The sequence below is a fragment of the Cnephaeus nilssonii genome (assembly GCF_951640355.1).
Source record: "Cnephaeus nilssonii genome assembly, chromosome: 14".
Classification (NCBI taxonomy): domain Eukaryota; kingdom Metazoa; phylum Chordata; class Mammalia; order Chiroptera; family Vespertilionidae; genus Cnephaeus; species Cnephaeus nilssonii.
Genome location: NC_137085.1, coordinates 5536737 through 5555348, shown reverse-complemented (window position 1 = coordinate 5555348; position 18612 = coordinate 5536737). Strand labels below are relative to the sequence as shown.

General features: G+C 57.0%; 1 protein-coding gene across 9 annotated transcripts in view; it reads left to right on the top strand.

The window, feature by feature from the left end:
• Nucleotides 1–18612, top strand: part of DNM1 (dynamin 1) — a 42350-nt gene that overhangs the window by 20725 nt on the left and 3013 nt on the right. For 7 of the 9 annotated variants that reach the window (XM_079790876.1, XM_079790874.1, XM_079790872.1 and 4 more), the window contains exons 11-21: nucleotides 4237–4323; nucleotides 6707–6777; nucleotides 6964–7015; nucleotides 7221–7232; nucleotides 9537–9650; nucleotides 13283–13392; nucleotides 14231–14342; nucleotides 14746–14757; nucleotides 15133–15303; nucleotides 16437–16678; nucleotides 17033–17248. In XM_079790876.1, the coding sequence (XP_079647002.1) occupies nucleotides 4237–4323; nucleotides 6707–6777; nucleotides 6964–7015; nucleotides 7221–7232; nucleotides 9537–9650; nucleotides 13283–13392; nucleotides 14231–14342; nucleotides 14746–14757; nucleotides 15133–15303; nucleotides 16437–16678; nucleotides 17033–17248 (1199 nt within the window). The remainder of the gene's footprint in view (nucleotides 1–4236; nucleotides 4324–6706; nucleotides 6778–6963; nucleotides 7016–7220; nucleotides 7233–9536; nucleotides 9651–13282; nucleotides 13393–14230; nucleotides 14343–14745; nucleotides 14758–15132; nucleotides 15304–16436; nucleotides 16679–17032; nucleotides 17249–18612) is intronic. The other 2 variants (XM_079790870.1, XM_079790875.1) reach the window with 2 other exon arrangements.

The following is an 18612-nucleotide window of genomic DNA, read 5'->3' as shown; positions in this document are numbered from 1 at the left end:
TGCAGGTGGAGTAAAACCTGGACTGGACTCTCCCATTCCACAGTATTGTGACATCTAGGTCATGAGCCCAGGGCATCGCGAATCCCAGGCAACGCGATCTTTTGTCAAACTTTGAAAAAGCTGCCTCAGATCCCTTTACACAAGAAGTCCAGATATAACTGAAATTTTAAAAATAATTTTTATTTTTCAGTTACAGTTGACGTACCATATTTTAGTTTCAGGTGTATGCCCCAGTGATTTGACATTTATATAATTTATGAAGAGATCACCCTGATAAATCTAGTACCCATCTGACTCCATATAAAGTTATCACAATATTATTGATTATATTCCCTGCGCTGTATATTACGTCCCCGTGACAATTCTGTAACTACCACTTTGTACTTACTAATTCCTAATATTTTTTTAAGTTGATTGCTTTTAGAGAGAGAGCAAGAGGGAGAGAGGGAGAGAGAGAGAGAATCATCAATTTATTGTTCCACTTATTCATGCATTCATTGGTTGATTCTTGTATGTGCCCTGTCCGGGGATGGAACCCATAACCTTGATGTATCAGGATGATTCTCTACCCCACTGACCTACCTGGCCAGGGTCTACCTAAACATTTTTAATGATAGCCTAATATCCCATTGAATAGACTTATCACAGTTTACTTACCCATTTTCCTATTGGTGAACATTTAAATTGCCTCCAGCTTTTCAATATTATAAAATAACCTGGCAATGAACATCTTTGTTATAAAGAATTTTATTTTTTCTCTCTAGAATTATTTCTTCAGGATAGATTCCTAGAAGACTGACTACTGGATATAAACATTTAAAAACCATGGCACACTTTGCTGAACTGAATTCCAAAAAAGAAAGTAATTATTGTAAATGCTAAAATTTTGGAAACAACCCAAAAGTCCATCAAGAGGAGACTGATTATATAAAGTATCACACCAACAAAGACTATACAGTCATACCTTAGAGATATTGGGAGTTTGGTTTCAGACCTCTGCAGTAAAGGAAATACCGCAGTAAAGCGAAGCACATGAATTTTTTTGGTTTCCCAGTGTGTATAAAAGTTCTATTTACACTATACTGTAGTCTGTTAAGTATGCAATAGCGTTTTGTCTAAAAAAGCAATGTACATACCTTAACTTAAAAATACGTTATTGCCCTAGCTGGTTTGGCTCGGTGGATAGAGCATCGGCCTGCGGACTGAGGGGTCCCAGGTTTGATTTCGGTCAAGGGCACATGCCAGGGTTGCAGGCTCTATCCCCAGTAGGGGGCGCGCAAGAGGCAGCTGATCAATGATTCTCTCTCATTGATGTTTCTCTCTCTCCCTCTCTGAAATAAAAAAAAATAAATAAATACTTTATTGCTAAAAAAATGCTAACCATCATCTAGCCACCAGCGAGTCATAATCTTTTTGCTGGTGGAGGGTTTTACTTTCAATTTGTAAAAATTGCAGTATCTGCAAAGCGCAATAAAGCAAGGTATGCCTACAGCCGCTTAAAGGGCAATGCATACTTATTTCCTTTCAATGTCCCTCCACAACATACTGTGGGGGAGAGGGGGAGCAGTTTCAGAAAAGAATGTACAGTATTTAGGGGAGCAATATATATGAATGATAAAGCTCCAAAGAAATATCCACCAAATTGCTAACTATTACTTTAAGAGAGGGCAAGAATGTAGGAATTTTTCCATTTTTACTGAACACATTTTAATCACTTTCAAATTTCTTACAGTGAGTCAGTATGATTTTTGTGAGCAGAAAGAAATGATCAACAAAAAATTTACAAAGGAAAGCTTTTATATTACTTTTTTAAAAAGTTTTCCCTTTTGGTTTATTTCATGGAAAGTAATTCCTTTTTCTTTACGTGGCAAAATTCGCCCATCTTTGTCTTTTTTTTCCCCCTCCCCAAATGTCCCAGCGTCCAAACTCCTGCCAGAGATTTGAAAAATAGTCAACTGTCATTACCCCCCGGCTCTGCCAGGATCCGTTCTCCTCCCTGGATGAAATCTAGAGCTGAATGTCAGCATGCGGGGTGCAGCCCTCAGAGGGAAGCCGCCATCCCCCCACCCTTTCCACCAGCAGAAACAGAGGCTCACAGAGGTCCAGCCACTTTGCCAAGGAGTGCCGGCAGGGCAGGGGCTGGCTTTGAACCCAGAGCCCTGTGGCTCCTGGGCCCGGGCCCCTCACCACCCACTGGTGGGCTCCAGCTGACCGCCCTGCTCAGCCAAGGTCTGAGAGAGAACAGTTCCGTTTGTAAAAACTGGCTACAAGTTCTGGGAAGGCTCAGAGGCAGGCCGAATGGAAAAAGATGCTCAAAAGGAATAGGGAACTCAAGCGGGCTGAGGCTGCCCCGCCGTGTGTGACACGTGGAAAACTTGACGAGTGTAACATGCAGGCGGTTAGTGGGAGGACTGGTCATGCTCTTTGGCAAATTGCTCCCTCCTCCTCCCTCATGGCCCACCCTCCCCCTCTCCCCTGCACCCCACCCTGGAAGGGAGCGCTGGGGACCACCTCAGAGGAGGCCTGCTGGTGGTGGTGACTCAGGCCCGAATCCCCGCTCCAGCTCGGAGACTTCCTTCGAGAAGGAGTGGGAACCACCCCTTGAGCCTCTCGGGGCAGCAGGGGCCCCTGGCCTCTCCAGGAGTTTGTTTTCAAGCCCCTGGTTCACGGCTGCCCCTCCCCCGAGTCCCCTGGGCTTGGCCACATCAGTCACACCCTTGGCACAGCCCCTGGACAGTGGGGTGGGGGTGGGGGTGGGAGGATGTGACATCTCACATCTGCCGCCCTGGGCTGGCATCCAGGGCGCTGCTTCCTTCCCCATCCTCCTGCCTCCCCATTGCCCCACCCCATCTCCTTGACCTCCATCGCCCTCAGAGTCACCACCCGGGAACTAGTCATGCTAGCGTCCAGCTCTCTTCCCACATGGGGGCCCACCTGAGCGCCCCGACCCAGGGGCAATGAGTGGCTCTAGCTTTGCCGACTTGGCCCATGTGGCCCTGAGCGGGGAGGGCCGCTGAGCAGAACTGGGGGTCCCTGTGGGGGAGCTCCCACTGTCAGCAGCTCAGAGTCTCCCTCCCGAGGCGTGGCAGGCTCAGGAGGCAGAGGGCCGAGGAGCCGTGTCCCTGCACCTGGGCAAGGAGGGCAGGCATCCATCCTTCATCCACCCCTCCTTCCTTCCTGTGCCCGCCCCAGCACTGGTGGTACGCCGGCCCCGCCTGTTTGACGAGGAAAGATGACAGGGAGACCCCCAACCCAGCTCTTGGGGTGGTCGGGCAGGCTTTTTGACGGAGGTGACATCCAACAGTGTCTTGAAGGGGAGCGAGTCCCCCTGGGCTTGGTCCAGAGCCCCGCTGAGCCAGGGCAGACTTCCCCGGCAGAGGGGCGGGGGGGGGGGGGGGGGGGCTTGGAGCAACTTGCCCTTCAGCCTCCGCTGATAAAAACTGGGCGGAAGCGGTGCTGCTGAGCTCCTGACCCCAGAGGAGAGGTAGAGACAGGCTGGCCGCCAGCTGGGAGCCAGACAGACATGCTGGGGAGGACAGTGCCGGTCCGGAGCATGCAGAGGGGGCAAAACTGGGTGGGTTCTTCCAGGAGGGCCAGGGGCCCAGCCAGGCCCCCTCGGGGTACTGCTCATGCTGCTGCACCCCTCCGCATGCCCCCCATGTCCTCGCATGTCCGTGCCTGTGGCTCCTGCATGTGTGACTGCTGGTTCCCCGCCTCCCAGCTCTGACAAGGAGCATTGCCCTGACTCAGGAAGCCCCGCGGCACCAGGGCCCTGTCCTCCCAGATCCTTCCTGCATCGGGGTTCCCTGCCTGGTGCCCCTCCTCGCTGTCCCTCCGGTGAAAGCTCTGGGAGCTCACGGTCCTCCAAGCAAAGGCCCAGTGGCCCATGTCTGTTTCCAAGATGGGGCCAGGGAGCGAGCTGACTCCCAGGCATTTCCGCCCCCGGACTGGCCCTCCCATCCGAGGGCCCCCCCAGGACAGGGATGAAGGCCTGGAGCCGGGGAGACCCTGGAATTGCCATTTGGAGCCCGTACTTGGAGGAAAGGGGTGGCCATGGCTTGGTGCCATCGGCTTCCTGGGACCCCAGGTCTCTCCCCACCCTCCCTCCACCCCCGCTCTGGCATTCTGCGTGTGCCCCCCGCCCCTCGCCCCGGACCCCTGGACTCTGGTGGGCTGGGGGTGTTTCCTGCCCGTGCCCCCTGTGTACGTGGCTCTCTCCCCTCCGCCCGCCCCCAGCTCCAGCAGTACCCCCGGCTGCGCGAGGAGATGGAGCGCATCGTGACCACCCACATCCGGGAGCGCGAGGGGCGCACCAAGGAGCAGGTGAGCCACGGCCCCTCTTCCCTAGCCTCTGGCTTCGGTGCCAGCCTTCCTCCCGCTCTCTGTCCTCATACCAATCTCGGCTGCGTACCGTGGGGATAGCTATGTAAATTTACTGCCCGAGTGTGCAGTTCTGTGGGAGGAAACACATTCACCTGCTGTGCGGTCATCACCAGCATCCATTTCCAGAACTTTTCGTCTTCCCCAAATGAAATTCTGTCCCCACAAATACTAGCTCCCGTTCCCTCCCCCCAGCCCCTGGGACCCACCACTCTACTTCCTGTTTCTATGAATTTGACAACTCGAGGGCCCTCGCATAAGTGATAGCGTACGACATTCGTCCTTTTGTGTCTGGCTCATGTCACGTAGCATAACGCTTTCAAGTTCATCCATGTTGTCATAGCGCGTGTCAGCATTGCCTTTCGGAGGCTGAGTAATATTCCGTTGTATGGATCTGCCACGTGTGGTTTATCCATTTGGGGAGACCAAGCTGGGTTGTTTCCACTTTGGCCATTGCAAATAGTTCTTCTATGAACATAGGTGTACACGTATCTCTCGGAGACCCTGCTTTCAATTCTATGGGTAGATACCTAGAAATGGAATTGCTGGTTCAGATGGTAATTCCGTGTAATTCTATGTATGGTCATTTTTTGAGGAACCACCATACTGATTCCCAAAGCAGCTGTACCATTTTACACACACACACCCGCAAACCTGCTTCTCAACTTCCGGGCAGTCTATCCTCTGGCGTCTCTCTTTGGGCCTCTCTCTCTATTTGCGGTTTCTCTGGGTGACCCATACCTGTCCTAGCCACCTCTCTTCCTTTTATGGAGTCATTAATCAAACATTCACTCATTCACTCTCACACGTGTTACCGAATGCGGTCTCGGAGCTGGGGGAGCAGAGAGAGCAGGCCCTCCTCAGGGCCTCAGGAAGCTCCCAGACCAGCCCTCTTTCCGGGTCCATCTCGCATCTTCTGCCCAAGCCCACCCCTGGCTCCGGTTTTCCAGCCTCTGTCCTTACACATCCCTCTTCCTGTCCTCAATCCCTCCCACTTTTGTTTTTGATGCTATTTCTGAATTCTTATTGGTCTCTTTAATTACAAGAGTGATAAACACTCAAGAAAAAATAGATGTGATTACAAGTAAGTGTCCCTCCATCACTCTTCCCTGCTCCCAGTCTCTCCCACAAAATAACCACTAATGCCAGCGTGGTGCGTCCCCTCCCAGGCATTTTCCTTGGCACACACAGATTCCAGGTTCCATCTTAATCTAGGGGAACCACAATCGGTCGAACACCTAGTACACGTCAGACAGGTCACCGGCCTCATCTCCTGGTGTCTTCCCCGCGCCTACGAGACAGAAACAATTTCTCTGTGGAACTTGAGGCTCGGCCAGCACAGGCCCCAGGCTCACAGGAGGCAGCAGGTCCTGGGCTGCACCTTGCAGTGTGCATCAGGAATGTCACTCTCATCGCGATCCAGCTATGCATCCCCTCACTCTCCATCATTTACAAAAAGGATCTTCCTAAGCAGGGCCTAGACACTGTCCTCATCCTTTGAACAGCTTTATTGTTTAGAGGGTACCTTCATCTATTTCACCTTTTTTTTCTTCTTTAATACAGAGAGAGAGAGAGAAACATCAAAGATGGGAGAGAATCATTGATCGACTGTCTCCTGCACGCCCCCTACTGGGGATGGAGCCCGAAACCTGGGCACCTCCTGGTCGATGATCAACCACTGAGCCACACCGGCCGGGCTATTTCACCTTTTGATGGCCATTGGCCTGTTCCCAATTTTTCTCCACTGCAAACCACACCACACTGAACACCCCGGTACATGTATCTTTGCCCACACCACACTGAACACCCCGGTACATGTATCTTTGCCCACTTGATGAGTTTATCTATGAGATGTAGTTCTAGAAGTCAGTCTGTACATTTTAGTGTTAAGTATTACCCAATTGCCCTCCAAGAATTTGATACTAATTTACACGTCCACCAATAGTTGATGAGAGAATCTGTCTTCTCACAACTATGCCCACACTGGTCATTATCAATATTTAGCACTAAACTGATAGGGTTAAAGGGACCTCATGGTTTTAGCTTACATTTCTTTATTACTGGGGGTGAGCATTCTTTATGTATCCTTATTGGCTACATGTATTTCTTCTCTGAGTTCCTCATTCCCATTCTTTGACCATTCTGATTTGTGCTTCTTGTGTAGGAACTCTTCCTTTGTTATGGGTACTGTTATGTATGTCTGTATTCATTTACCATAGACTGTGGATGTGTTTATTATGGACCCTGTGTTGCTGTGAGTATGACATGCGTTTTAAAACTTTGTGGTGTCTTTCCCACCTGCTCCCTGACCGGTGTGTCCCGGAAGGTCATGCTCCTCATCGACATTGAGCTGGCTTACATGAACACCAACCACGAGGACTTCATCGGCTTTGCCAAGTGAGTGCTCCCTGGGCAGAGAAGGTGACACTGTGTGTGTGTGTGTGTGTGTGTGTGAGAGAGAGAGAGAGAGAGAGAGAGAGACCCAGGCCTTCTGGGTTAACGCTCTGTGTTTGGCGCCCACTGAGCAGTGGCAGTGGAGCTGGGAGGAGTTCGGAGATGAGACTCTCCCCTCTCTCCCCTCAGTGCTCAGCAGAGGAGCAGCCAGATGAACAAGAAGAAGGCTTCCGGGAACCAGGTGAGTGAGCCCCGGTGCCCCAGCCCGAGGGATGGAGGGTGCCGGACGGACGCCAAGCTCTGAGAGCCCCCTCCCCCGAGGGGAAGGGTCCCACGGGGGCCAGGGAGCCTGTCAGCTGCCAGCCACAAGCCTCCCACTCTGCCTCAGTAACCCTCTCTCCTCTCTCCCGATGCTTCTCGTGGTTGATATGGTTACCTCTTTGCAGGATGAGATTCTGGTGAGTACCAGGACTGGGGCTCTTGGCTTGTGTAGCGAGGGGGGGAAGGGCCCATTTGTAGTGGGGATGGGCAGGACGGGGCCCTTTGGCTTGAGCTGCTTGCACACACCAGCGCAGGTTGCCCACACATGCTCTCAGGCCAGAGGCAAGGCCTCGCCACACACAGGGTCCCAGCCACCTGTCCATCAATGCACATGCGCTAAGTGCTACTTCAGGCAGAGGCAGACCATGTGGGCCGGGGCGGGTGGAAACGCCTGGCAGGGGCCTGGCACTTAGTAGGTGCTGCTTAAATGTCTGTTGGACGGATGGACGGATGGGAAAGAAGCATGCTTTGAAGCAGACCATCTCTACCAGGAAATAAAGAGATGAGTGACATGTCAAGAGACAAGTCCCTCCTCATCTGTTGTGTCCTTCAGATCCCTGTGGACACATCACTTCTCCACCCCAGTTGTACACACGAGCCACACAGTCCTGGGCTGTTCCAGAGGCGGGAGTTTCTGTGTAATAATCGAGGTGTTTGTGTGATTATTTTCCTCCCAAACCCAACAGGGGAGGGGCTGGGTCTGTCTTGTTCATCGGTAAATCCTCAGTGCCCAGCCCAGTGCCTGGCACACAATAGGTGCTCAGTAGGATAAAGTAATTAATGAATGGATTATCCCAGGGCAGTTTGGTTCAGCGAACACTCACTGGTGCCTACACAGTGCTGGCCCCTGGACAGGAGTCAGACCCTGGCCCTGCACCTCGGAGACCCGGGCCCGCAGGCAGGGCCCAGGCAGGGTGGGAGTCGGGGGAGTGGGCGGTCCTGGTGTAGGGGCTCTGGAGAGGGCTTTGGGTGAGCAGGGAGGAGGGCAGGTCTGGGGGTGGCCGAGGGAGGACCAAGGCTGCAAGTGAGGGCAAGGAGCAGGGTGACAAAGCCTGCTGGTCAGATGCTGAGATGCACAGCACCAGGGTGTGGCATGTGGACTCAATTCCGAAGGCGTTGACAAGACACTGAGTGGGTCTTCACTGGACTGGGACCGGGGGGGAGAGGAGTCACAGGGCACCTGGCTGTCGTGTCCCTGTTAATGGCTCAGGCCAGTACTCCGCTGCTGATCCGCCATGTGACTTGGGTTCTCTTCGAGACTGGGGGAAGCCGGAGAGGGTAAGAAGGGCTTCGAGGGTCTCAGAAGTGGGCCTGGCCCCGAGGACTTTCCCACCGGCCCCAGGATCCTTGGATCGTCTGTGGACGCTCAGAAGAGAAACCAGGGGGGTCGGGGCCAGGGAGCGGGAAGCAGCTCCCTGTCCTCTCAGTCTGGCCCTCCACCAGGGTCTGGGCCGTGGCTCTGCCCTTGGAGTCCAATGCAGGGGCCCGGGTCTGTGGCGATGGCTCAAGACTGCTCTTCCTGCTGTGGAAGGAGACCTTTGCCTGGAACTCCGAGCTGCCCCCAGGAAGAAGGGGCCTGGGCGTCTCATGCTCAGCCCCTTCCCCCTGCCCCCACTCCCTACCACCCCAACCTGTGTCTGGGGCCTGGGGCCAAAGACCCTTAGAACCCTACTATTGCAGCATTCATGCCACGTGTATTTATTGATCACTTACTGTCTGTCGAGCTCTCTGCAAGGTGCTGGGATACAATGATCGAGAGAGTTGACAACTCAGCAGGAGAGGCTGACATCAACAGACACACACACACACACACACACACACACACACACACACACACACGTTAATTCAAGATCCCAGTCATTCCAGAAGATTTAAGGGAGTGATAAAAGATTATAAGGGGGGTCCTGACTTTTACTGGGGGGGGGGGGCGGGGTAGAGAGGGCCTGCTTGGGAATGAAGGTGACTTCTGAGCCGATACACAGAGGGTGAGTAGGCATTTGCCAGGCAAACAGGAGGGGAGGCGCTCTCGAGGCAGAGGCGACAGCAGCATGTGCAAAGTCCCTGAGGTCGGGGACAAGTCTTAGAATAAATCGGATCCTAAGCTGAAGAGGCACTCAGAGTTGTCTTGCCCCGTCGGCCACCTAAGCTCCGCTTGGGCACCGTTAGTGATGGGGGCTCCTCTCCTCCCCGGCCAGCAGGGCCCTGCTCACGTGGCTCTGACTGTCAGCAGGCTCTGTATCCTGAGCTCTGCCTTCCTCTGTCCTCCAACCTGTTCACTGGTGGTTCATACCAGGCCAGGTCTGGCCCCCACCCTCCTGGACCGGCCAGGCCTCCAAGAGCTGGGGGAGGGGTGGACTTTCTAGTGCCTCTCTTTGCCTACCCCAACCTCCCCGGGGAAGCCAGGACTCTGCCCACTGACCTCCTGCCCCCTCACCCTCCAGGTCATCCGGAAGGGCTGGCTGACCATTAACAACATTGGCATTATGAAGGGGGGCTCGAAGGAGTACTGGTTTGTGCTGACTGCCGAGAATCTGTCCTGGTACAAGGATGATGAGGTGAGTCAAGGGGTTTGATTGGTGGCCAAAGTCAGGCTCAGACCCAACGGGGGGTTTTACAAATCCCATCAAAGACCCTGGGGTGGAGCAGGGCTGCAAGGATCAGGGGCAGGCAATCCTGGGGGCTCATCGGGGCTGGGCAGAGAAGGTGGCGTGGCAGGACTGGGAGCCTGGGCTGAGCACCCTCAAGAAGGTGGGCAAGGGTGCTGGGCACCCCCCTAACCCCAAACCCTGGCCCTGCAGCCGTCCTGTTCTGCTCCAGGGCGCGCCACCTCTTCTGTGGCCCCCACAGACCATGACACACAGAGTCCAGCTGCCAGCCGCCCTGTTAACCCCTGCACCCCAGTCCCCCAGACCCCAGCGTCCAGGGGAGATACCCAGAGCGCCTCCAGGCTGAGGGGTCAGGAATGACGGGATCCCACAGAGGCGCCCCTCAAAACCCCTCCCTGCCCAGTGGGGCACACAGACCCCCCACCAGCCAGCGCCCTCCCCTGCTGCCGGTCTCCTTTAAGAATGAGTCTGTTTGGCTTCCACATCTGGATTCCAGAGGTGACCAGAGAGAGCGGGGAGGGCTGGGGGGGCTTGTGGTAATGAACTCCAGCTGGCCGCGTGTGGGGGAGGGGACCCTCTTCTCCCCGAGAGGGCCGTTGGAGAAGGGGGCGCCCTCCACTCTCAATGGGGAAGCAGGGCTCAGGGGGGGTGGATTTTGGTCTCCCAGTCCCCCCTCCCCCGCTCTCTGCCCCCTTCAAGTCGCCCTGGACAGGCCCCATTCCCACCTTGGGCGGGACCCTCTGTCGTCACTAGCAGGGGCGCCAAGCCATCTGGACCTCATTACCTCCAGCCTGGCCTCTCCCAGAGCACAGGGGCCCCGGGAAGGGATGGAGTGTGAGGTGGCGTGGCAGGCGGGTGTGGGGGCGTTGCTTCCTGCTCTGTTGCCCAGGCCGGCTCCCATGGGCTGGGGGTGCCCGCGGCAGGCCCCACAACCGACAGTGTGACCTGGGGCTGACCGGCTGCACTGCGGGTGAAGGGAGTGTGTCTGGGGCCTGTCCTCATACCTGTGCATAAAGGGGTCTTTCTTGGGCTCTGTGTGCGCATTGGAGTCGAGCTGTGTGGAAGGGGCCCTGAGTGTGCATGGGGGGGGGGGGTTGTGGGGGAGAGTGAGTGCTGGGAGGGGGAGGGGAGGCTTGTGGCTGTTGTGTGCGAGTGTTTTGTGGGAGAGTGTTTGGGGTGTAAGCATGTAGGTATATTTGGTATATGAGGGTCTTATGTGTATCTGGGGGCAGACTGTGTGTGCCTGAAGCATGACTCGGGCGTGTGTGCTGTGTTCTGTGTGTCAGTGTAAGTGTGTGTGTGTGGGGGGGGGGCTTAAGGAGGGAGGGTGTGTGTGTGTGCAGTGTCTGAGAATATGTATGTGTTTGGGATGTAAGATGGGAGAGGACCAGTGTTCCGTTGAAAGGGTGTGTGTGTGTGTGTGTGTGTGTGTGTGTGTGTGTGTGTACTTGCTCTGTGCTTGGGGCATGGATGTGTGATTTAAAGTGCGGGTGTGTGTGGGTGCCTGAGTTGTGGGGTGTGCATGTGTTGGATGTGAGTGGAATTTTGCACTAGAACATCTGGGGACATGGAGGTGGTCCCGGCGGAGGGGGAAGGGGATCCGTCCCCCTTCTTCCCCCAGCGGCCGGCCCTCTGGTCTTTGGGATTGGGGTGACCCTCAGGGCAGACAGCTACCCACATCCCCAGCCCTCATCAACTCCCCCATCTTCTCAGACTCCCTTCACCACCCCCTCAGCACCCCCACCCCATCTCACAGCAGGATGGCACCCCCTCCCTCTGCGCCTCCCCCCAGCCCACCCTCTGCCCCCCACCCCCGCCCCGCGCCCCCGGCCCCAGCTCCAAGCTCCGGCTCTGGGATGGCGGTCGGTCCAGCTCCAGCGGCGCCGAGGGTCTAACCCAGCCAGCCTAACCAATGTGCAGACTACTGTACAATTTGGGAGTCCTGAACAGATAGTCTAAACACTGGGTAGACGGAGTGGTCCATCCGGGCGGCGGCGGCTGTCGTCGGTGGGAGCTCCGGCCCGTCTCCTGGAGACCCAAGACCCCAGCCCCAGCCCAGCCAGCCCACGTCCCCTCTCTGCTCGCGGCTCCCCTTCTGCCTCCTTTGACGTGGCAGGGGTGAGCAGGCGCTGTGGCTGGGAAGGAGGGGCTTGGGGAGGGGGCCGGCCAGCAGGAAGGGAGCGGTGGGGGGAGGCGGCCACTCCTGCCTCGTGTCCAACCCCAGAGCTCAGGGCTGTGGCGGGGGCCTCCCTCGAATGCTTCCAGATGTTCCCTGGCCTCATGTGCAACTTCCTCCTCTCCTCCCCCAGCCGCCCTCTGGGGCTCCCGGCCACCGGGCCACTCGCCTGGCATAAAGAGGGCTTTATGTGGCTGACAGGCCAGGCGGGTGCAGGGGCAGAGGGAGGTGGGCAGGATGAGGCCAGGACAGGGAGCAGGGTTCTCCTGAACCCAGCCCCCACCTGGGAGCGTGGCTGAGGCCCCTGCCCAAGTCCTGAGTCCCCAAGACCCACATAGACCTCCTCCCCCCCACCCAGCATGGGTCCGGTGGCGGTGGGTGGGCAAGTGGGTTACACACAGCAGAGACCTCTCCTCCCAGAGCCCCATCCTGGAGCCCCCGCTCCAAAAATCTCTGGGCCCCTCCCCTTAACACACCATCCTCCAGACATGTCGGCCCCCAGCAGACTTACACACGTGTGCACGTGGGCCTGGCACTCACATGCCCATCCACGGATACGCATAACTCCTCCCAGACGACTACAGATAAATTAAGCACGTCCAGCCCGTTACACAAACTGTGCGCACAGAAACACATGGACGCACATCCGTGTCCTACAGTCACGTTCACGCCAACACACAGACATTTACAATTGCCACACACATCTATATAAATGTGCACACATCCTCACGGGCACACACGCGTGCTCACATGGACACACGGCTGTGCCGGGCACCTCCTCAGACACACATCTCTGCAGCACAGACTCACGGGCACGCGCAGTGGTGCGAGGAGACGTGTTTGCGCACAGACTCGCCCTCTCCAGCCTGCGCTGTGTGCCTGATTGCTAACACATGGGCGTCTGCGGGGAGGGGGCTGAGCCAGCCCTTTGAAGCCGAGGGGCTGGTGGCCCCCCTTCCTGTCTCTGCAGTCAGGAAATGAAGTCAGAGGCTTATCCAAAGCAGGCCCAGCAGCCAGGCCAGGGGCGAAAGAGGCTCCAGGGCGGGGGTGGAGGGTAGGGTGTGTGGGGGTGGGGGGGGGGCCCTGGCTGGGGCTGGCCTGGCCTGCCTCCAGGGCTTTCTTGGGGAGGGATATGGGAGCCACCCTCAGCCTTGCCACCCTGGGCGCTCGGGCCTGGCAGGTATGCAGAGGTGGTGGGCATGGCTTGAATACCATTGGGAGCAGGGGTGCCAGCAAGCCCAGGGCACTTGGGCCAGACAGCACCTGTGCAGTGTGAGGGGGCTGGAGCCAGAAGCCGGGGCCACTCTGAGGACCCCCAGCCCCAGGCACCCCCAGCGTAGAGCTCTCTTAGGGAGCGAGGCGTAGCAGAGAGCGGTGCCAACCTCAGCCCTGGCTCTGCCCACAGGAGAAGGAGAAGAAGTACATGCTGTCCGTGGACAACCTGAAGCTGCGGGACGTGGAGAAGGGCTTCATGTCGAGCAAGCACATCTTCGCCCTCTTTAACACGGAGCAGAGGTGCCTGCCTGCGCCCCACCAGGGCTGTGGGGGCCCAGACCCTGCAAGCCCCAAAGCTCCCCCACTGAGGAGAAGCGGGGTCCACAGATACAAAAAGGAGAGGGACTGTCCCAAGCCCCACAGCAAGTCATTCATTTGACAGTTATTTATGGAGCCCCTACTCTGTGCTGGGCATTTTGTCAAGATCTTCCCACCCGCCACCCCCTCCTCTCTCCCTCCTCCCTTCCTCTCTCCCTCCTCCCCCGTCCTCACACACTCAGCCTGTCAGTGCCTGCTCTGCACAGGACACTCTGCTAGGCACTGGGGACCAAAGGGAGCCCCAGTCTTGCCTTCTCCTGTTGGTAAGTGTCCGGGGGAGGGCGTGCAATACCCGGCCTCTCACCTCCTAACCCAGGGCTCACTCTAATGGGCTTTCTCCTACTCAGAGACAAGGGTTCAGTACAGCTGCCGGCGGGGAGCCCCCAGAGAGTCGGAGAGGGAGCCAGCGGGGCCGAGACCCACACGAGGGCTGCACTGTCACCGAGTCCTTTAAGGAGGGTTCGGGCCCTTTCTAACTGAACATGTTAGCACTCATTTCGCTGAATCCTCGCATTATCCCCGGAGGCAGGAATTATTGTTCAACTGCCTTCCAGATGAGGAAGTTGAGGCTTGGAGCGAGGAAGGGACTTGCCCAGGGGAAACTGAGGCTTGGAGAGAAGGGCCTTACCCAGCGTCACCCAGCTGGGAAACGAGAAAGCCGGGACTGGACCCCAGGCGGGCTGACCCCGGCCCATGCAAACCCTGAAGCGCGGGGTGGGTGGGCCTGGCCCGTCCCCTCACCGCCTGCCCCACCTTGCAGGAATGTCTACAAAGACTACCGGCAGCTGGAGCTGGCCTGCGAGACACAGGAGGAGGTGGATAGCTGGAAGGCCTCCTTCCTGAGGGCTGGCGTGTACCCCGAGCGTGTTGGGGTGAGTGGCAGGGCAGGGAGGGGAGGGGCAAGCTGCTTATAATGGGGAGTCTGGGGCCCCATCCTCAGTGACGCCATGTTCCCGAGCCCTCACTGAGCTAAAAAATCACAGGCATCGCTCCCCTACCTCCCACCCTCCTCCAATAGCGGATTTCTGTGTCCCCTTCGCTGCCACCGATGGCGTTTCCTGCATCCCCGTCATGTGATAGTGGTTTCTCGTGACTGCCTCCTCTTCTCCCCGCTCTTTCACTGTGGCAGTGTCTCGAGTTGCCTTAGAGTTGGGGTACCGTGCTCTGGGCTCACTCAATCCTTCCCCTTTTCCTCTGTGTGTCTGTCTCTCTGTGCTCGCTGGCGGTGGCCGTGCTGGTGTGGTGACCTCGATGGTTTTGGTGTGGGCCTCCCAGGACAAGGAGAAAGTGAGTGTGCCCCGCCCTCCCCTTCTGCCATGTGTCTCCAGCCTGGCACGACCTCTGGCCAGGTCTTTAGAATCACCAAGGGACCTTAGAGATGTCCTTTCCCAGTTCATGGACTGGGAAACTGAGGCAAATTCTAAGCTCTAGAGTCAGAGATAAGGTTAAACGAGGGTCTGGGGTCCTGAGGGCTTTGGGATGCGCAGAGCCCAGAGACCCAGAGCATATGGGGGAGCTAGTGTCCATGTGTTCAGGCCAATTGCTTCTCCGTGTGCCTGAATGTTCCAGGTACCATTGGAGGGGAGGGGCTGAGACCTTGGGGGAGCCTCGAACCTGGCTTTGAGGGTCCAGCACCCTGATGCCCTCTGTTCCCAACAATAGGCCAGCGAGACGGAGGAGAACGGCTCGGACAACTTCATGCACTCCATGGACCCACAGCTGGAGCGGCAGGTGGAGACCATCCGGAACCTGGTGGACTCGTACATGGCCATCGTCAACAAGACCGTGCGGGACCTTATGCCTAAGACCATCATGCACCTCATGATTAACAATGTGGGTGCACCACCCCCCGTGGGGGGGCGGGTGCTCTTGTGAGACCAGGGAGGCGGGCAGCCAGGTTGGCCTGGAGGGAGGGTTAGGTCCACACCAGAACCATCCAGTAGAAAATGGTATAATGTGATTCACATACCTAAGTCCCAAACATGCTTGAAAGCTTTTCAGGAGGGGCCAGGAATCTGCATCTTTTGAGAACACCCAGACCATGTTTTAAAATACACACACTATAGAACCACTACCACCTGTGGCTCAGTGAAAAAGCGTAGGCCCTGGAGAATTAGAGCTGTGTTTGAATCCTGCCACAGATTCGCTGTGTGACTTTGAGCAATTGAACTACCCTCTCTGAGCCTGTTTCTTTATATGTAAAACTAGAGGCACGGTGCATGAATTTGTGCACAGGTGGGAGCTGATCTGGCCAGGCTGATGGGGGGGGGGGACACAGGAGATTGGCTGGCCCCGCCCCCTGGTCGAACTCCTGGTGGAACTCCCCATCGAGGGGACAATTTGCCTATTAGCTTTTTATTATATAGGAAGTGGATAATAATAGAGTTGAGGAATAAATTAATATAAAGTGCATAGCAACACAGTACCTGGCATGTAGGAGCTGTTCAACATATATTTGAATAACAAATAAGACGCAGGCCTATGGTGTAAAAAAACTCAGCATCTCTCCATGAATATCCCAGAGCCTAGGCCAGGTACCCTTCCCCTACACACCGACACTCACATCTCCCCCAGTCCAAGCACATTTATACCTGTTGCTCCAGGGCTCAGAACATTTTAAACTATCTTCCTTATTTTGGTCCAGTGGAGCATGCAAGTCCTTGGAAAGGGTTTAACCAGCACATTTTACAGGCGAGGAAAGTGAGACTGAAAAATGCTGCGTAAGGGTTTTCCTAGATATATGATAGTCCCTGAGTGTCCTCCCAGATCTGTGATCTTGAACAGGTCACTTTTCCTCTCTGGATCATCTGAGAAAAGGGCAAGGGACCAGGGCTGTGGGGGAGGGGGGAACTGTGGAGATCTCAGAGTTTAGGCAGAGACCCCCACCCCAAAACTTCCAGTCCAGGGCCCCGCGAGGCGGGCAGAAAAGGCGTCAGGTCCCACTCCTCTCCTCTGCCTGCACACAGACCAAGGAATTCATCTTCTCGGAGCTGTTGGCCAACCTGTACTCGTGCGGGGACCAGAACACACTGATGGAGGAGTCAGCCGAGCAAGCTCAGCGGCGCGATGAGATGCTGCGCATGTACCACGCACTGAAGGAGGCGCTCAGCATCATCGGCGACATCAACACGACCACTGTCAGCACGCCCATGCCACCGCCCGTGGACGACTCCTGGCTGCAGGTGCAGAGTGTACCGGCTGGACGCAGGTACCAGGGCCGGCCCCCACGGCCCCAAAGCCCCCCAGCCCGGGGCCCGCGGGAGGAGGGCCGGGACCGGGCAGTGGCGCGCCCGCGTCACCGGGGCGGCTCCCACTGGAGCGAGGGGCGGGTCTTAGAGAGGGTGGGGCTTGTCGCGGGGCGGGGCTTGCCGTGGAGCGCTGGCTGCGGGGCGGGGCGGAGCTGGAACGTGGGAGCCACTAGGGGCGGGGCTTAAGTTCCGGCGACCACCTGGGGCGGGGCTTGCGTGCATGGGCGGGGCCTGCACGTGGCTGGGGCGGGGCTTCGGGTGGGGCGGAGCCGCTCATCTCTCGCCTCTTGTCCTCGGCTCCCTTTTGCCCGCAGGTCACCCACGTCCAGCCCCACGCCGCAGCGCCGAGCCCCCGCCGTGCCCCCAGCCCGGCCCGGGTCGCGGGGCCCTGCTCCTGGGCCTCCGCCTGCTGGGTCCGCCCTGGGGGCGGCGCCCCCCGTGCCCTCCAGGCCGGGGGCTTCCCCTGACCCCTTCGGTCCTCCCCCCCAGGTGCCCTCGCGCCCCAACCGTGCCCCGCCCGGGGTCCCCAGGTGAGTAGGGGTTGAAAGCCGCGGAAGAGACCGCCGGGCGGGCGTGGCCGGGAGGGAGATGTGGCTGGATCCTGCGGCATCCGCCCTGGCCGCCAGAGCCGGCCCCCGAGGGTGCCCGAGCCCGGAGGTGTGGCCGAGGGCTGGCGGAGCCTGCCCCCTAGGGAGCGCTGAGTCCCGGAGGTGGTCGTTTCTGGGGAGGGGGCGGTGGAGCTCCTCCCACCTGCCCCCTTCTTTCCAGCACTTGCATGGCGCTTCCCTCCTTTTCCACTCTATCTGTCACATACTGCATTCCTCCTTCCTTCCCTTTCTCCATTTGCCTCCACTTCTCTCACCCAGTCCCTAGTGAGCCTACCTTAGGGCTGAGGATCTGAACCCAGGTCTTCCTGGAATGTGTGGATTTTGTTCACTTACACGCAGGGCTACCCTGATGTCCCCACCTCCCAGTCCTGACTCTTTTGAGCTGTCCCAGGAGGGTGTCCCGCCTCTGACTCACAGGCAGAGGCCAGGCTGTGACTGTGACCAGCGAGGTGTGTGATGTGTGTGTGGGCGTGCACACGGGTGTGAGAGTGTAAGAATGGCACCCAGGCAAGGGGTAGGACATGGAGCAGCCGGGAAAGGGTCTGGGAGCCATGGGGCCACCTGATGGCTTTCTTCCTCTCCCCTGCCTCTGGCCCTACCCGTCCTGGGCCAACATGGTGAGTGTGGGACAGGAGTGGGTGAAGGCTGACCCTTTCCCGGAGACCTTCAGGGAAAAGGATTCTACTTCATCCCTTGGCTTTGCTTCTGGATCCATGACCCTCTTTTAAGGAAGCTCACTCTGATGTCTGACTCAGTCTGCCCTGTTCCCACTGACATGTTGTCTGAGGAAGCACAAATCAGACCAACAGCGTCTATTTATGTTTCCAGGTGGCTGGAGGGTAGGGTCATGGGTCCAGCCTTCATGAACCCCAAATGCAGCAGCGATGAGGCTTGCTCTACGGTGATCTGCGATCAAAGCGGATGGGGTAAAGCAGGCAGCCCGGTACTGATCAAGAGCAGTTCAGAGGTTCTGGTTCACTCTGGCCTTTAAGCAAGTCATTTCCCTTCCAAGGCCTCAGTTTCCCTCCTACCAAGTGATAATTAACATTCTGCCTTTTTCCCAGGGTTGGTGTGGGGATCAAGGGAGACAGTGGCTAGAGGAATGCCTCATTAACCACAATTGTGGCTCTCCGAGCACTTGGCAAACTTCCAACGTGAGTTCAGATTTGGGAGGGTATTTGACATGCCCAGGTCTGTGCTGAGGTCTGACGTATGGGAACTGGAAGATTTGGTACCTGCTCTAACTCCAGTTTTGCTAACACACAGGCAACATTTGGCAAATCATG